This window comes from Galeopterus variegatus, unplaced genomic scaffold, assembly GCF_000696425.1.
Source record: "Galeopterus variegatus unplaced genomic scaffold, G_variegatus-3.0.2 Scaffold886, whole genome shotgun sequence".
NCBI lineage: Eukaryota > Metazoa > Chordata > Mammalia > Dermoptera > Cynocephalidae > Galeopterus > Galeopterus variegatus.
In genome coordinates, this window is record NW_007726997.1 from 342,358 (window position 1) to 360,333 (window position 17,976).

The window sequence follows — 17,976 nt, forward strand, 5'->3', positions numbered from 1 at the left end:
CAAAAGTGCAATTAGTGTACTTGCTAACTGTTCTTTCAGGCTACAGATACTACCCACCATATGAAATACTGAACTGTAATAGAAATGCTGCAGTAAATGAGGCACATATGGAAGAAAAATGACCTATTTGGTGCTACATACACAGCCAGATCCAAGAACAGAATTCTGTTTCTCTTAGAGCCAAAAGTGTTCTCAGTAGATTATACTGTCTATGAAGTTATAATAAAAAATACATACAAGCACTTTATGCAGGTCATCTATAAACTAGATTAAAATAATTAATTTTATTATAAAAAGTATTCAGCTTTTCAAAATATATCATTGAGATATAAGAAAAAATAATAAAAATGTGTATTTACACAAGAAAGTGCCCTGAGTCATTTCTTCAGTTATTTTATAGCTGTAAAAAAACAAGCTTCCTTTTTTGGTTTATTTCACCTGCATTTAACAGTTGGACCATATGAGGAAATATTCCCTCTAGAAGCATTTTCAACAGGAAAATGAATGTCTTCCTTCTTTACATTAACTGTATTTTTAAAAACTGAGTCTCATGGAGGAACTACTCACTCTAGAAGAGTCATACTGGATCCAAAAAACAGTCTACAGTTCTCAAAAAAAAAAAGCGTAAGCTGAAAGTCAAATACCTATTGATTCAGAATCATGTATATAATGCAGATAATATTCAGGTTGAAAACCAGAATTTCAGTATGACTACTCTAAATAAAATATTAGAATGTTAAATATATTTTTCTTATGATTAACTGAATTTTAAACATGATTAAAAAGTTCCACATTAATGTAAAATAAATTATAAGTCTGAAAGATTTTATCTGTTCTTGGGGCAAAAGAATGTGTATATGTTTATGTGAAGATGCACAGATGTGCAAGTGTGTAAGGCAAATGAAAAGGCTATAAACAACTCTGAAATCATGAACTTGCATCAGTAATCAAAAGCTTGAGTGAACAGCAGAATTTTCATGCAATGTCAGATAATGTAAGACTCTGTTGCTTACAACTAAGGTTTCTTAAGTCCAACATGAAATCAGTGTGTTTTGGAGACTTATCTATCTCTTAAGACTCTCATTGTAGTAAAACACCTAAAGTGTCAGAATTATTAGATATCGCCCCTGTGTAAGTTTGTACTTTTAAAAAGCTATAACTGTTGTGACAGTCCTACATGAAGCTATCAACAAAAGGTTTTAATTAGTTATTGTCATATTGGTAGCTGAAAATAGAAAGAAGTTTCAATAAATGTGCAACCTAACAATCATTGTGCATATTAGTGGTAGGTTTATTTGTATTTAGTTTAAAAATCATTTCCATCTCATTTAGTTTAAATATCAAAGATTGCTCTGTGATATTCTTATAATAAGTTGCTGCTGAGAAGTATGATGTAGCAACATTTAGTTATACTATCATACATGAGGCAACTTACATATATATTTTCAATTTAATTAATCTGATAAAAATACTTTTCAAATAAACTTCCTTTAAAGCCTTTCTAGAATAAAATGAATGCTATGCTCTTGACTGTATCTTACTAGAGTCATTTAAGTCAAAATATTTATTTCTAATGGAATTGCTGCTTCAATCACAGTTTCCTCATTTAGTTTTGTTATAGCCTTTAACATTTATTAAATGAAAACTTCCAGTCTTCTACACAAAATATACATTTAAAAATTTATCTATAATTTAAAATGGTTAAAATGGTGAACTTTATGTTATATGAATTTTACCTCAGTAAAAAAGTTTTCTCTAACCTTTTCATGGTGAATTATGATCATTTGAATTAAGAGTAGCAATGGAGAGACAAAGTATCAAAAATTTAACATAAAAATGTATCTAAATTTTTTAATTTTTGGCATTCACTTTTATATTTGTATTTTCAAGATGGACACATAGCCTGGAAATTTGTTATGCCTCAGATAGATATAGGTATAGGTATAGATATAAGTATGGATATATGCATAGGTACAGACATACACACACAGGCAGAGGACAAAAACCAGAAATGTAAAAATATATGCAATACATATGCCAGACAAAAGGATTACTATACAAAGAGCTCTTATTAATTAATAAGGAAAAGATAACTTCTTAAAAAGTAGTATACTTTTCACTAAAGAGACTGACAACATACCAAAAAGTTTTATAAACCTCTGTTAGGGTGAGAGTAAGGAAATGGAATAAACTGGTACAACCATCTAGGAAGGCAATTTTACATCTATTAGTATTTTCAACGTATGTATCTTTGATCTAGCAATGCTTTTGAGATTAATTTATTCTATAGATATACACACGTATGTCATAAAAAAACACCAATAAAACTTTACTGCAAGAAGTGTTGGGCCAGCCTGGTGGCGCACTGGAGAGTGCGCCGCTTGGGAGTGCAGCGGCACTCCCGCCGAGGGTTCGGATCCCATGTGGAGACCTGTTCCCGCTCACTGGCTGAGCGCGGTGCGGGCGCAACACCGAGGGTTGAGACCCCGTTGCCGGTCAGTAAAAAAGACAAAAAGGAAAAAAAAAAAAAGAAGTGTTCATATTTGCAAAGGATTAAAATTAACCTATAAGTCCATAGAGAAATGTGACACTATATTTTCCAAAGATTACTATAACAACATCTATCTCATATGCTTTTATTCAAGGTGACCTTAGGAAGTATGTAGGCACCTGAATTATAGAATTAATTATATGTTAAAAAACTCACCACAATCAAACCAAAAAGAAAAAAAGAAAAAGAACAAAACAAAACAGTTTTAAAAACAAAATGGAAAAAGTCTGGAAATATTTTTTCAATTATAATTTAATTGGGGATTTTTCAATACATCTTTGATGATTGTGACAGAAAAATAATGCTAGTTAAACAATGAACTTCTGGCCTCTCCACAGAGATGTTCAGGTGCTCAGCACACAGGTATTACTCTCCTGGGAGCTCCCATTGTTCTTGTTGATGGAACTGTGCCTGCACATTGACGTTGTTCAGAATATACCACAAATCCTGCCCTAATATGAAAAGGCTTCCAAGCCTTTTGGTAGTTCCTCAAAAAACAGAGTTCTAAACATGGAATTACCATACAACCTAGAAATTCCACTCTCATGTATTCACCCAAGAGAACTGAAAATAAGGATTCAACAGATTCTTATACTTGCATGCTAGTGTTCACAGCAGCATTACTCACATTAGCCAAACGAAAGGTGGAAATGACCCAAGTGTCTGTCAGATGAATGGATAAACAAAATGTGGTATATACACACAAAAGGATACTATTCAGCCATAAAAAGAATGAACTTCTGATACATGTTACAACTTGGGTAAACCCTGAAAATATGCTAAGTAAAATAAGCCAGACACAAAAGGACAAATACTGCATGATTCCATTTACATGAAATTTCTAGAATAGGCAAATTCATAGAGACAGAAAATAGATCAGAGTTTACCAGGGGGGGGGGGGGGGGTAGTTTTTGCTTAATGGGTACAGAGCTTCTGTTTGGAAATAGATGATGAGGTTTACCCAACACTGTAAATGTAAATACTGCCATTGAATTACACTCTTAAAAATTGTTAAAATGGAAGATTTTATATAATATATATTTTACCACAATACAAAAACAAGGTTTCCAAATCAATGATAAAGACATTTTATAGTTACAGGCAAACTCTGCCTTAGGAGAAAACATCTGTCGCTATAAATAAGACCCTTCTAGTGATGACTACCTAAGGGCCATGACCAATACTGACATAGATGGTCAAAGAACAAGTCTGTCATAGAGGTTTCTCTCACAGATAAGGTTAGTTACAAAAATTTCATTCAAAGGAGCTCTGCAATGAAGGACTAAATAAAATGCAATAGCAATTCACTGTGAAAATGTCCCCTCCACTAACAAATACCAGTCAAAGAATTTCAGAAGCATTCAGTACATCAAATAGATAAAATATTTTAAGACAAATGAGATTTCTGAATACAGATCAAATGCCCACACTGAGAAACAGCTATGTCTAATTCAGGAAGTTTTACCAGTATAAACACTATTGGACACCTAATTTAAAAGTTTCAACCAGGCAGGTTCATGCAGAAAAATCAACATACTAATGTCACCTTATATTATTGGCCAGCTTTAAAACTTCATAAAGGGATGATGAAGCACATATACTTGGTTTACTATTTTAAATTTATATTTGTGGCCAATACTGATATTTTATGGCATAAAATGGGTTTCCAAGAAGGACATCCTAAATTAAAACAGTGTAGGGTTATAGAAAAAAAGGACTCAATTTGGGGTCAGTCAACATGCAATTATTATTCAGAAACCAATTAGGTCATAAAATTTGAGGATCATTTGTAAATCATGAACAGTTCTGTATTACCACAAAAAGTAGCACAACCAGATATGTTGCTTTACTTGCTTTTCTGTCTCTTTTGCCTCTCACTATTTTCTCATACAGCATTCTTCTTGTATTTCTTTTCACCTCATCCCAACCTTTCACCTCCAACATCACTTTTTTTCTTATTTTTCAATGATATTTTGGCCTTGCCAATTGTTTACATTCAACTGAAAATAATTAAACAATTACAGAATGGAGAACATAAAATATATGCTGCAAGGAATTTTCAGGAAATCATAAAAGCTTACCAACCAGAGAGATATTTACAGAAAATAACATCCTTAACCATAACCAAAACCATATTTAGATTTTTTTTATAAAATAGATAGCATAAAACTTTCTTTACTCATATTTTTATCTAGATACAAAATTTCTGATTTATTTTTAATAAAAAATAGCTATAAGTACTGCAACATGGTGCTATTTTTGAAATGTAATGGACTACCCCTGATTCTTTTCCCAAAATACTGATACATTTTTTGTAATAAAGCCAAAATACTCCTGTTTCCATGGTGTTTTCCTCACATTCTCAGCGATAAAATAAAAAACATGGTTTGATAATCTCAGCGATCTTTTATGTCTGTGCCTCCTCTTCTTTGCTTATGAGAAAATATTATTACAGCTTTCAAACTACAGTCCTCAGAGACCTATCATGTGTAAAAATATAGGGTTTTTTTTTTTAACCTATGTTATCCAGTGCGCCACCGGGCCGGCCCAATCAGGTGGACATTTAAATAACAGAATTTTTACACATTTCATCATTCTGAACATTATTTTGTATTTAAACAAAATTTTAGTTATCTGAGATATATATACAATCAAATGTTTAATAAAACAAATGACAGAAAGTACAGATTGAACATCCCTAATCTGAAAATCTGAACTCTGAAATGCTCCAAAATTTGAAACTTTCTGAGCATCAACATGACACTCACAGGCAATGCTCAAAGGAAATGCTCACTGAAGCATTTCAGATTTTTGGATTAGGGATGTTTAACCAGTAAGTATAATGCGAATACTCCAAAATCTGAAAAATTTCAAAGTCTAAAACATTTCTGGTCCCAAGCATTTTGGATAAGGGACACTCAATCTTTATAAACTTAACTGGCAAAAGCCCTGAAGAAAAAAAATCTCATAGTTCTTACTCTACTAATTAATGACCAATGGAGTCAGATACTCAGTATTCTGATATATCTCCTAAAGATTTAGTTATAGAATAACCGTAACATATTACTTTTTCTGAAATTCTCCAAACTGCAAAGTACAACCAGCTGCCCATATTTAAAAAACAGACAAGAAAACAGAAAATGAGTGTCACTAGAAGAAAATTATTTAAAATTAGATAAAAAAAAAAATTTTACAAGACAATACCTTCAACAGTTGGTTGCATTTCCTCTATTTTTGGAACAAAAATTCTGATTACACTTGTATTGATATAAATCAAAGGTAAATTGCGTGAAGTCAGCGTAAGGGTCCTCATGGGCTGCCCAGGAGATTTTCTTTTCTCTTTTTGGGTCTTTTGTAGTTTTGCTTGAAATATACTTGTGATGGCATTTAGTAAAGGAAAACAAAGGACAATATCAAAGGCTTGTGCTGAAAGGAGAATTTCATGAAGAAAATGAGGGGAACCATCCGTTAAACCTTCAGATAACTTATGAAAACTTCTTCGCTCATTTCTTGATGTCAACTTGTGGCGAACATTTTTTGTTACAGCTTTAGTATATGTCAGAGAGAGAAATCCATGCTGTTGATGAGAGCCATCTAGAAGTTTTGTGGTCGTCTGTTCCAGAAAAAGGAAATCATAATACATATTTCATTAAAAAAAGAAAAAAACTAATTGAAAGAAGAAAATGACCTCAGTTAGTATTCTGACCTTTTTGTCTTCACTGTATACCTCTAAGTAAACACACGACTAATCAATTCTGCACATGGTACAAAAGCTTCTAAGACTGTTCAAATGACTGAACAGAAAATCAGAAATCCTGAGTTCAAGCTCTAAATTTTCAGAGAGGTAATTAACCTCTTTGTGCCTGTTTCTGTGATTTCTGCATTTTCTGTAACATTAAGAATTTGGAAAACACTATCTCTTGATTTTATCTCTCATTTCTCAATAATTTTTCATTAAGAGTATCAATATACTGTCATAATATGAGTCACAGACGGATTCTTTATTCAGATGAAATTGAAATAATCATGTTATATATTTTTATTTGGGATCAAACCTCAATAGGGCAAATGATGGCCTTCACTGGATGATGTCACTTCAACATTTATAAGAACAGAATTTTTCCTTTAATGATTTGCCTAATTTATATGAAGACAGAGCCCATAAAAAGAGCTTCACTGATACCAGGCTTTGATAACTAAACTAACCAGTTAGTGCATCTTTACTGGAAATAGTAATGTGACACAAAAATAAAACATTTATTTTTTGGAATCTGCCTATTTTCAGTGGCTATCACATTGTTTAGAAAACCTATCACGTCTCCTACAACTCATAATCTTAGGTATACTACTGTATTAGTAAACGTATAACGTTTGAGGAAGAGTAAAACAAAATTATACCTATAATATTTCTGTTAAAACTAGCCCAAGTAATTTTCATATTTGAATTTTACAATATAAACAAATTATAGTAAAACAACATTTTTTTTAAAAGTAAAGTAAAATGCATACTTTTGTATTCCTCATAAGAAAAGGATACCCTCAGGCTGGCTGGTTAGCTCAGCTAGTTAGAGCATGCTGTTATAACACAAGGTCAAAGGTTTGTATCCCCATACCAGCCAACTGCCCCCCCCAAAAAAGATAAAGAATACCTGTTGAACAAAATTTTTCCAAATCAATCAATGTATGTAAAGTGCTATTTTGCAAATTATTTAACATAAAATTCAAATAGAATTGTTATATCCCGCATTCCCAACCCCTCTTCCCAATACCTGAAAAAGTTTTTTAATTACTAGAGTACAAAGAGGGATGTTAACAAAAGAACTGAACTGGGGAAGAAGAAAAAAGAAGGAAATATATTCATATAAAAAGAAAAAAGAAGTAGCAAAGCAGTGATGTGTCTGAGCCTATGTTATCCCACCTCTCCTAAAGATCTTTGTTTCTACTTTCTTCTTCTCATGTTGTTGTCAACTGTCATCCAATGACATGGTGAGAGAAAAAGAAAAGTATGCAATTCAGCTATCATCACTAATTTTGCTTTTAATCTGGACTTTACCCTGAAAGAAGGCAAAAAAATTTATCTTTCTACAAAAGGTCTTCAAAATTTCATGGAAGGATTCGTGTTATCTTTTAATTCAAATTTTCCATGAACTTTCTGAAGTACCTTTGTATATGTCCTTACCCCCTCCCCCATAACTGTCTGACCATTAAAAAAAACAACTTGGAAAGTAAGCATTAAATTGTTGTTCAATATAATCATTTTTCCCCCAATGGTCTGCCCTCAGAGCGTTTTTCACCATTCTCAACTTTCTCACTGCTTCTCCTCCCTAATTTCCCTTTCTTTTTGCTTTCTATACTCAAAACAAAAACAAGCATGGGAAAGTAAGAATGCTACCAGTCTTACCACCACATTGCTGAATAGCAGGCAATAATGAATGGAAAAGGGTGACTGGGGACAGCCCCAATGGAAGAGGCCACAGCAATGCTGTCTATTCTAGTGTCTAAACTGGACTCTGGGGACGGGGTTAGTAATGACCACTAATCTAAGTAATCTAACTCATAATAAATCTTTATTAATAGCAACATTTAAACTGTGGAAGTAGTATAAAAGCTAGTACAATGTATGAATAGTTTGATTTGGAAAAATTTTTAAACATATTGAATGTTTAAAGGTAACACTCTTGGAAGGTAAGCTACGTGAGGGAAGAGTGCTTTTATGTTTTTATTTTTTTAAACATCCTTAACTCCCTTAATATAAGAGGAAAAAATGGATACTATTTGGAGTTGAGATAATATAAATACTACTTTTCATACAATAATAATATTATACTATTTAAATAGAAAAGTGAGAAAACACTAATGATTAAGGAAATTTTAACAAAAGGCATTTAATTTAAAATTTTTATAAAAAATACAATTTTTTAAAAGGACATTAATAATAAATTTGGAGTTTTTTTATGCATACCTGTTAAATTATTAAGAATATTTCTCATACACACAAATGAACATTCAAAGAGATGAAATAAATCTAAACAGAACTTCCACTGACACGAAAGCCAAATTTAAGAGAACTTTTCCAGTACTAAAGAGAGACCATGCCAGAAAAAGTTCGAAATCAAATCAGAAAATAGCATTTGCTATGCAAATACACTATTAAATATGAAATGAACACAATTATTTAAAAGACTTTTAAAGATACATGTCTGAAATCTCTTTTGAGCTACAAAAAGGAAAAAGAAATAGATGAATAGTTCGCACTTGCTGAGAAAATATCTAGTATTGTTTGCAGTGATTTAATAAATACTTAGAAGAATGGCTATTGCCATTGTGATAACTTGCAATTAATAGATATTAATGATAATAGATAAAAATTACACACATTTTTATTGACTTTAAGAATATCACTTAAAATAGTTAGCTTAAGAACATATTTAGATGTGGTACAATTACAAAAAGCAAGGTTATAAACTTCTAAAAGTCACTGGCATACAGTTAAGTGTTTGTCTTCTATCCAGTCAATGACAGAAGTACAGAGTACCAAATAAGGTACTTTGAATTAGTTGTGAGAAGGCAATGGCATAATAATAGAGAAAAACAAAAAAACAAGAAGCAATCTCAGTTAGAATCATAAATGATAAGAAGAGTATTGTTCGATGCTTGATCATTCAACACATGCACAATTAGAAAACATATTTGACGTCCTACTTTGATTTTCTTATATCGATCGTAAAATTAGCCTGTATTCATAAAATCAGGGTGACCCAGAAACAAGTGACCCAGAAACAGATTATAGTGGAAAACCAGTCTATGATTTTAAATTACATTATAGTTAATTTACAAATTGGATACTACAGAGGAAAATGAAAATCAAGAGTTGACTCTACGGATAGTTCAATTCCTCTGGGTTCCTGTTAATGGGAGTTCTGTAGCATAATTTAAAAATGATTTCTTACAGAAGGAAAGAAGCCAGAGCAATTACTGAAAGGGTCCTGCTTGCTGATGGGTTGAACCAACAAGGTGCGTCTGTTCAGCTTGTCAGTACAGGAAAGGAAGACACCTCCACATTGCCCCAAAGACCAACACTCTTCCCCAAGGCTTGAGATGATGGACAGGAGCAAAGAAGGTGAAAAGACAAAAAGCAATAAAAGCCATAAGCAAAAAAAATCTGAATAGTTTTTAATTCTGCTCAAGTTTGCATAGGTGTAGGTTTGAGCCACTGCTAGGTATGGCCTCTGTCTGGACCATCTTCTGCAAAAGCATTGTTAATGGAAGTAAACAAAAAATAATAGCTTTTAGTGTAAAATTATTACTTTTAGTTTATGGTTAAGGACAGTCCAGCATAAACTCACTTATGAAATGGGAAAAACTTCCAAAAAGTCAACACAATAGTACATTAAAGCTAAAATATAGTAATAAAAGCAATCCTACCTTTGTCCCTTTGGATAAATTTACTTAATTGCTATAATAGGAAGATAGTTACAAAACATGAGCAGCTTAAAAGAATAAATAGTTTTAAATTTATAATGCAATTTTAGAGGAATAGGTCAAAAACAATTTAGTCTGAGCTCTAATTCTTATAACCATTAGTCCTATTGAATGAAAAAAAGATAAACAGTTTAAAATATATTTTTAAAAATCATAATTACTAAATGAATCTCACCACAGGTTTTTCTTTGCACTGCAGAAATACTCCTTCAAAATGTCCTGACTGCCAACCTTCCCCTGGCCTGGAAAACATAAGTTCACCTTATCTATTCTCTTCAATTTTGGGGAGTTAAAAATCAAGCACGTATAACTATTTCAAATAGTTCTATAGTAAACAACACTACACTGAACTAAAACGTGTATCTGATAAGGCAATCAATAGAACAATTTACATTAGCACCTTACCCTGATAGTTCTATATAGAAGCATATACCCTAATGGTAAATTGTACATTTATTTGGTTGGTTATTAATTTCTATCTCATCAACAAGACTGTAAGATCCATAAGAATGGGATCTACGTCTATTTGTGTTAAACACTATATCCCTGGTGCTTATCATAGCTCTTGGCAAATAACACACACAATAAACTTTTAGATTAAATGAATGAATAAATTATCTAACTATTTAAAATTTACATAAATTTAAAAGTAAAGTCAGGGATAAACTACAACGTAGCTTATAATAGTCACATCATGAAGAAATTACCTAGCTATAATACTGTATTGATGATGTATCACTTGTAAAGATCATTTTGTTTTAGATATGTACCATGGGAAAGGAAATAAAGAGCGAAACATTCCATTATCAAAAACCAATTAATGATTCACTGTTAATATGACAAAAATAATTATCACGTGATTGTCAAGATAATGCTGTTATAACAAGTCTTAATACATATTCAACAAAACATTTTGTATTTTACACAATTTTTCAGTTGTGACAGATTTGACAGTTACTGACATAAGCAATATGAAATATGTGATAATGGATAAAAATTCAAATGTTTTAATGTAGAATTAGAAACTTGTTAAATTAAAAAAGACTACATGTGCTTCAATAAAAAATTATTGAATGAGGGGGCCGGCCCGGTGGCGCACTGGATGGTGCGCCGCTTGGGAAGCGCGGCGGCGCTCCCGCCCGAGGGTTCGGATCCCACATACAGACCGGTTCCCGCTCACTGGCTGAGCGAGGCGTGGGAGCAACACCGAGGGTTGCAATCCCGTTGCTGGTCCCCGGTCCGGTACGGGGGCAACACTGAGGGTTGCGATCCATTGCCGGACACGGAAAAAAAAAAAAAAAGAAAAAAAAAAAAAAAAAAAAAAAAAAAAAAAAAAAAAAAAAAAAAAATTATTGAATGAATAAATGTTATGAATCCAGAATGAAATTAATTTTAAGGCTGTTGTTAAGCCAAAATACTATGAAATTAAGTATGATGCTATTTAAAAAATATTTTTAAAAAGCATTTGTGAGTTTTACAGTATGTGAAGAATTATATTTCAATTAAAAATAAAACATTAGTGTACTATTATAAAGCCAAAAAAAAAAATTTTGTATTTTTATTTGGGAAAAGTTAATGACAAAACTGCTATAGAGCTTGTGAAAATATCTAAAACTTAACTTTTAAATTATCATTTATTATTACAAATAAACCATATTTGCATAAAATAATACTTTTAGTAGAAATTTATTAAAGAAGGAACAATATGGTTCTAGGAACATCCATCACATGTACATTAATCATCTGTGAGATAAGAAAAGTCTTCAGGGGCCGGCCCCGTGGCGCACTAGGGAGAGTGCGGCACTGGGAGCACAGTGACGCTCCCGCCATGGGTTCGGATCCGATATAGTACCGGCTGGTGCGCTCACTGGCTGAGCGCAGTGCGGGCAACCCCACACCAAGGGTTGTCATCCCCTACTGGTCACGAAAAAGATAAAAAAAAAAAAAAAGAAAAGAAAAGTCTTCAGAGGGTAAGGGACATGAGCTGTTGCTTTAGCTCAGTGTATCATTATATTGTTATTGGGAGTGGATGAGAAGTATAGAGCAAAAACTACAGCCATCAACTGTGTTCCAGGCATCTTAGCAAATATACAACACACATAATAAATTGTGGGAGATGATCAGTAAAAGGAGCTTATTTCATTTAATATGGCAATCTGAATATTTATGAACAGATTGACAATTTTATAAAACAAAATTTTATTATACTCCATATATGAATGAATACTAAATAAAATTAACCAATTTATCTGTTACGAACACTCTTTGGGAAAAAGTATAGCCATTTTTTAAAATAGCCAACTTAAAATAGGAAAACTCTTAGTGACTTTGTTCAAAGTAAATATAGCTTTTGCTATATTCATTACTCACTATTTACCTGCTTCTATAGTGATCAATATTGAAACTCTCTATTTTACATTTCACTTTGGTGTATACATCCTGGACATCTATGGAAGCACTGAGATCTTCTAGTTCACTGACCATACAAACCTCTGCAATACGAAGCAAACATTAATATCAATACAGTTCTCACAATCAATACTAAAACTTTCTATTTGACATTTCAAGTTGGTATATACACTCTGGATATTTACAGAGGCACTGAAATCACACAAGCTTCTACAATAATAGGCAAAATTAATATCATTAACATTAATGTTTATTATTAGTATTAATTAATTAATATTGAAGACCTATAGGCCTTACAATTAAGATAAGACATCTATTCAATTTAGGAGAAATCCCAGTTAGTGCTTGAAGTGATGCCTAATATCAGTCAAGGATCTTTGCAATCCTTTTAGTGACAATGATACAACACAAAAGATGACCAATAAGGTAATTCCCTCATGACTCTTGGGATGAATTTCAATACAAACAGGACAAAATGTAGGTATTATACAGTCACAGAGAATATGTATACATGAACACATAAACCTTAAATATTGATAAGATTCAACATGTTAGCATGGCTAATAGAAACTGCTTGAAGTAGATGTAATATGGCATTTAATATGGCAATGTGAATATCTTAATTATAAGATATATATATAAGGTGTTTATCTTAATTATAAATGACAATAATAAATAAAGTCTAATATTTCTTCTAAAAAGTATTTAACATTTGATCTTTTCAGTAGAGAAGAACAGTAATCCTGTACCTGTGCCTTTATTTTCAGGATCTGGAGCAAAGAGCTTTACAGTAATTTTGGGGAGCACCCACTGCATCCACAGACTAACACGTCCACTGGATCCACCAATGTTACTTGTAGTTTGTTCCAAGGTAACAGAATCTGAGAATGGTGAGTCATCACCTGCTTGATTAGAATCTCCCTGGGGTGAGGGGAAAAAAATACTTTGTAACTTAAACAAAAATAACTAAAAATAAAATGTATAATCTAAAATCAGCAATTATCATTTATAACTCACCTCATATATGCTAATGATAATCATATAAATGTTAATGCTAATACATAATGCTAATCATATAAACATATACTACTTGAATGATTTGTATAGTTACAACGTACATGCATGTCATTCCAGTTTCCTCTAAAAGTACATAAGATCCAGGGAGGTTTTCGTAATGGGCCACAATAATCAACCACAGTGCATATTGACACAATAAAATAAAATTTAAAAAATTAAAATTAAAATTAAAAAGATAAAAAAAATAAAGTCAGAGTTCTCAAGGGATAAATAAATAAATAATAATAAATAAGTAAATAAATAAAATAAAATAAAAGTACATAAGATCCAGAACAAGTTAAGATCACACCGATGAGTATTTGCTTATAGAACAGGGGCTGCAAGATACAGCGAAGGGCCAAATCTGGCTGTTTTGGGGAATAAAGTTTTATTAGTTCACAGCTACATCCATTCATTTATCTGTTGTCTGCAGCTGCCTTTTAGTAAAGTTGAGTAGTTGAAACAAACATGCTAAGATCCACAAAGCCTAAAAGTATTTACTATCTAGCCCTTTACAGAAAAAAATCTGTCTGCCTCTCCTACAGAGTACAGTAGTCTCGCCTTATCTATGCCTTCACTTTCTGGGGTTTCAGTTACCTGCAGTCAACTGTGGTCCGCAAATTTTAAAAATTCCAGTAATAAAACAATTTGTAAGTTTTAAATTGTCCACTGTTATGAGTAGCATGATGAGATTTTTTAAATTTTTTTAATTTTTATTTTGTCAATATACAATGTAGTTGATTATTATGGCCCATCACCGAAACCTCCCTCTCTCCTTCCTCTCCCCCCTCCCACCAAAGAATGTCCTTTTCGTTGGCTTGTTGTAACAACTTCAAAAAATTGTAGTTGTTATATCTTCTTCCCCCAGCCCCCCAGTTTTTTTTGTGTGTGTGTATGTGAGTGAATTTATTTGTGTATTTTTAGCTCCCACCAATAAGTGAGAACATGTGGTATTTCTTTTTCTCTGCCTGACTCATTTCACTTAATATTATTCTCTCAAGGTCCATCCATGTTGTTGCAAATGGCAGTATTTCATTCGTTTTTATAGCTGAGTAGTATTCCATTGTGTAGATATACCACATTTTCCGTATCCACTCATCCGATGATGGACATTTGGGCTGATTCCAGCTCTTGGCTATTGTGAAGAGTGCTGCAATGAACATTGGGAAACAGGTATACCTTCGACTTGATGATTTCCATTCCTTTGGATATATTCCCAGCAGTGGGATAGCTGGGTCATATGGTAGATCTATCTTCAACTGTTTGAGGAACCTCCAAACCATTTTCCATAGGGGTTGCACCATTTTGCATTCCCACCAACAATGTATGAGAGTTCCTTTTTCTCCGCAACCACGCCAGCATTTATCTTTCAGCGTCTTTTGGATTTTTGCCATCCTAACTGGGGTGAGATGGTATCTCAGTGTGGTTTTGATTTGCATTTCCCGGATGTTGAGTGATGATGAGGATTTTTTCATATGACTGTTGGCCATTTGTATATCTTCCTTACACTATTGTCTACTTAGCTCTTTTGCCCATTTTTTAATTGGGTTGCTTGTTTTTTTCTTGTAAAGTTGTTTGAGTTCCTTGTATATTCTGGATATTAATCCTTTGTCAGATGTATATTTTGCAAATATTTTCTCCCACTCTGTTGGTTGCCTTTTAGCTCTGTTAATTGTTTCTTTTGCTGTGCAGAAGCTTTTTACTTTGATATAGTCGCATTTGTTTATTTTTCCTTTGGTTGCCTGTGCTTTTGGGGTCGTATTCATGAAGACTGTGTCCAGCACTATTTGCTGAAGTGTTTCTCCTATGTTTTCTTTAATAAGTTTTATTGTTTCAGAGTGTATATTTAAATCCTTAATACATTTAGAGTTGATTTTAGTGTATGGTGAGAGGTATGGGTCTAGTTTCATTCTCCTGCATATGGATATCCAGTTATCCCAGCACCATTTGCTGAAGAGGCAGTCCCAACCCCAGTGAATAGGCTTGGTGCCTTTGTCAAAGATCAGTTGGCAGTAAATGTGTGGGTTGATTTCTGAATTCTATATTCTGTTCCATTGATCAGTGTGTCTGTTTTTATACCAGTACCATTCTGTTTTGGTTATTATGGCTTTGTAGTATAGTTTAAAGTCAGGTAGAGTTATGCCTCCAGCATTATTATTTTTTTTGCTCAGCATTGCTTTGGCTATGCGTGGTCTTTTGTTATTCCATACAAATGTCTGGAGAGTTCTTTCCATTTCTGAGAGAAATGCCATTGGAATTTTGATGGGGATTGCATTGAATTTGTCTATCACTGTGGGTAGTATGGCCATTTTCACTATGTTGATTCTTCCAATCCAAGAGCATGGGCTATCGTTCCATCCTCTTGTATCCTCTCTAATTTCTCTCAGAAGTGGTTTGTAGTTCTTATTAGAGAGACAGGCTGGCTCTGTCGGTCCATCAGGACCGACTCATGTCCATCAGGACTCTCTCCTGGTTATGTCACAGGCATGGGCTGAGTGGCCTTATTTGATCTCTTTCAGGAACTGTGTTGTTTTTAGGAAGATGTGTGGAGATTTGAATTTAAATGATGATCACCTCTTGCTTACCCTTTGACTTAATTACTTGTTTTGAATGACAAAATGCTGTTTGGTAAAGAAACGTTAGCCAAAAACTATTTCTGTAAATGCAACTATCATAAGTTTTCCCAAACCAGGTTACTAACATATGTCAGCTGATAGAATTAATAATCAAAAAAGACAAAGATGCACAATTCAGATGCAGTAATTATTCCTGAGCATGACCCACAACTGTCCATTAGTAGTGCTGTAAACATGACCTTCGTAGGCTGGTGGAAAAAAATAACCAAGTGTTGGTTAAGTTATAGAGTTCATAAATATACCTAAAAGATGGATTAAAAATGACATCAATTATACTAATGCTATACAAATAAATACCTGCAGTTTAGGGTACAATATTCAGTGATAACATCATATATTGATTCAAAAACAGCACAGGAAGAAGTGAAGGATTTGCTCTGGTAAATGGTGTCAGACGACCCAAAAGGGGTTCTTGACAAAAACACTGACACCAAAGGTGTAAACGAATGATCTGGATAAAATGGTCTGAAGAAAGTGGGAAAGACCAATGTTTTATAAAATATTGTAGGTCCTTTCATTTAAACAGGTATGGGTAAGTAAACTAAAGAAGTGAATATTTTATTTATTTATTTATTTATTTTTTTGTCTTTTTCCGTGTCCGGCAATGGATCGCAACCCTCAGTGTCGCCCCCGTACCGGACCGGGACCGGCAACCGGATGGCAACCCTCGGTGTTGCTCCCGCGCCTCGCTCAGACAGTGAGTGGGAACCGGTCTGCATGTGGGATCCGAACCCTCGGCGGGAGCGCCGCTGCGCTTCCCAAGCGGCGCACTATAGCAGTGCGCCACCGGGCCGGCCCAAAAAACCAACTTTTTGATTCGTTGATCTTTCATATTGTTTTTGGGTTTCAATTTCGTTAAGGTCTGCTCTGATCTTTATGATTTCTTTCCGTCTGCTAACTTTAGGTTTGGATTGTTCTTGTTTTTCTAGTTCTTTAAGGTGCAGTGTTAGGTTGTTCACTTGCCATCTTTCCATTCTTCTGAGATAAGTATTTAATGCAATAAATTTCCCCTATAATACTGCTTTGGCAGTGTCCCACAGGTTTTGTTGTGATGTATCATCATTTTCATTTGTTTCAATTAATTTTTTTATTTCCTACTTGATTTCATCTTGGACCCATGTGTCGTTAAGTAGAATGTTGTTTAATTTCCATGTGTTTGTATAGTTTCCAGAGTTTCGTTTGTTATTGATTTCTAGTTTTAATCCATTGTGGTCTGAGAAAATACATGGGATAATTCCAATTTTTTTGAATTTGTTGAGACTTGATTTGTGTCCTAATATGTGATCTATCCTGGAGAATGATCCATGTGCTGATGAGAAGAATGAATATTCTGAAGTTGTTGGATGGAATGTTCTGTAGATATCTGCCAAGTCCAATTGGTCTAAAGTATTGTTAAGATCTTGTGTTTCTCTGCTAATTCTTTGCCTAGTTGATCTGTCCAATATTGACAGTGGGGTGTTCAGGTCCCCTGCTATTATAGTATTAGTGTCTATTTCCTTTCTTAGGTCTAATAGAGTTTGTTTTATAAATCATAAAGACCCACATAGATTAAGAGTGAAAGGATGGAAAAAGATCTTCCAAGCAAACAGAAAAGAAAAACGAGCTGGAGTAGCTATACTCATATCAGACAAAATAGACTTTAAACTAAAATCCATAAAAAGAGACAATGAGGGTCACTACATAATGATGCATCAAGAAGACATAACAATCATAAATATGTATGCACCCAATGTTGGAGCACCCAGATTTATAAAACAAACTTTATTAGACCTACAAAAAAGGAAATAGACACTAAAACCATAATAGCAGGGGACCTGAACACCCCACTGTCAATATTGGACA

The 17,976-nt window shown here is 33.4% G+C and overlaps 1 protein-coding gene across 1 annotated transcript in view; it reads right to left on the minus strand.

Moving 5' to 3' along the window:
- The window catches only part of LOC103590853 (vacuolar protein sorting-associated protein 13B), a gene marked incomplete at both ends in the record, with an annotated part of 498,786 nt that overhangs the window by 342,082 nt on the left and 138,728 nt on the right, over nucleotides 1-17,976 (minus strand). Inside the window, 4 exons of the mRNA XM_008573178.1 lie at nucleotides 5,756-6,164; nucleotides 10,209-10,275; nucleotides 12,411-12,525; nucleotides 13,192-13,363. Coding sequence (XP_008571400.1) covers nucleotides 5,756-6,164; nucleotides 10,209-10,275; nucleotides 12,411-12,525; nucleotides 13,192-13,363 — 763 coding nt within the window. The remainder of the gene's footprint in view (nucleotides 1-5,755; nucleotides 6,165-10,208; nucleotides 10,276-12,410; nucleotides 12,526-13,191; nucleotides 13,364-17,976) is intronic.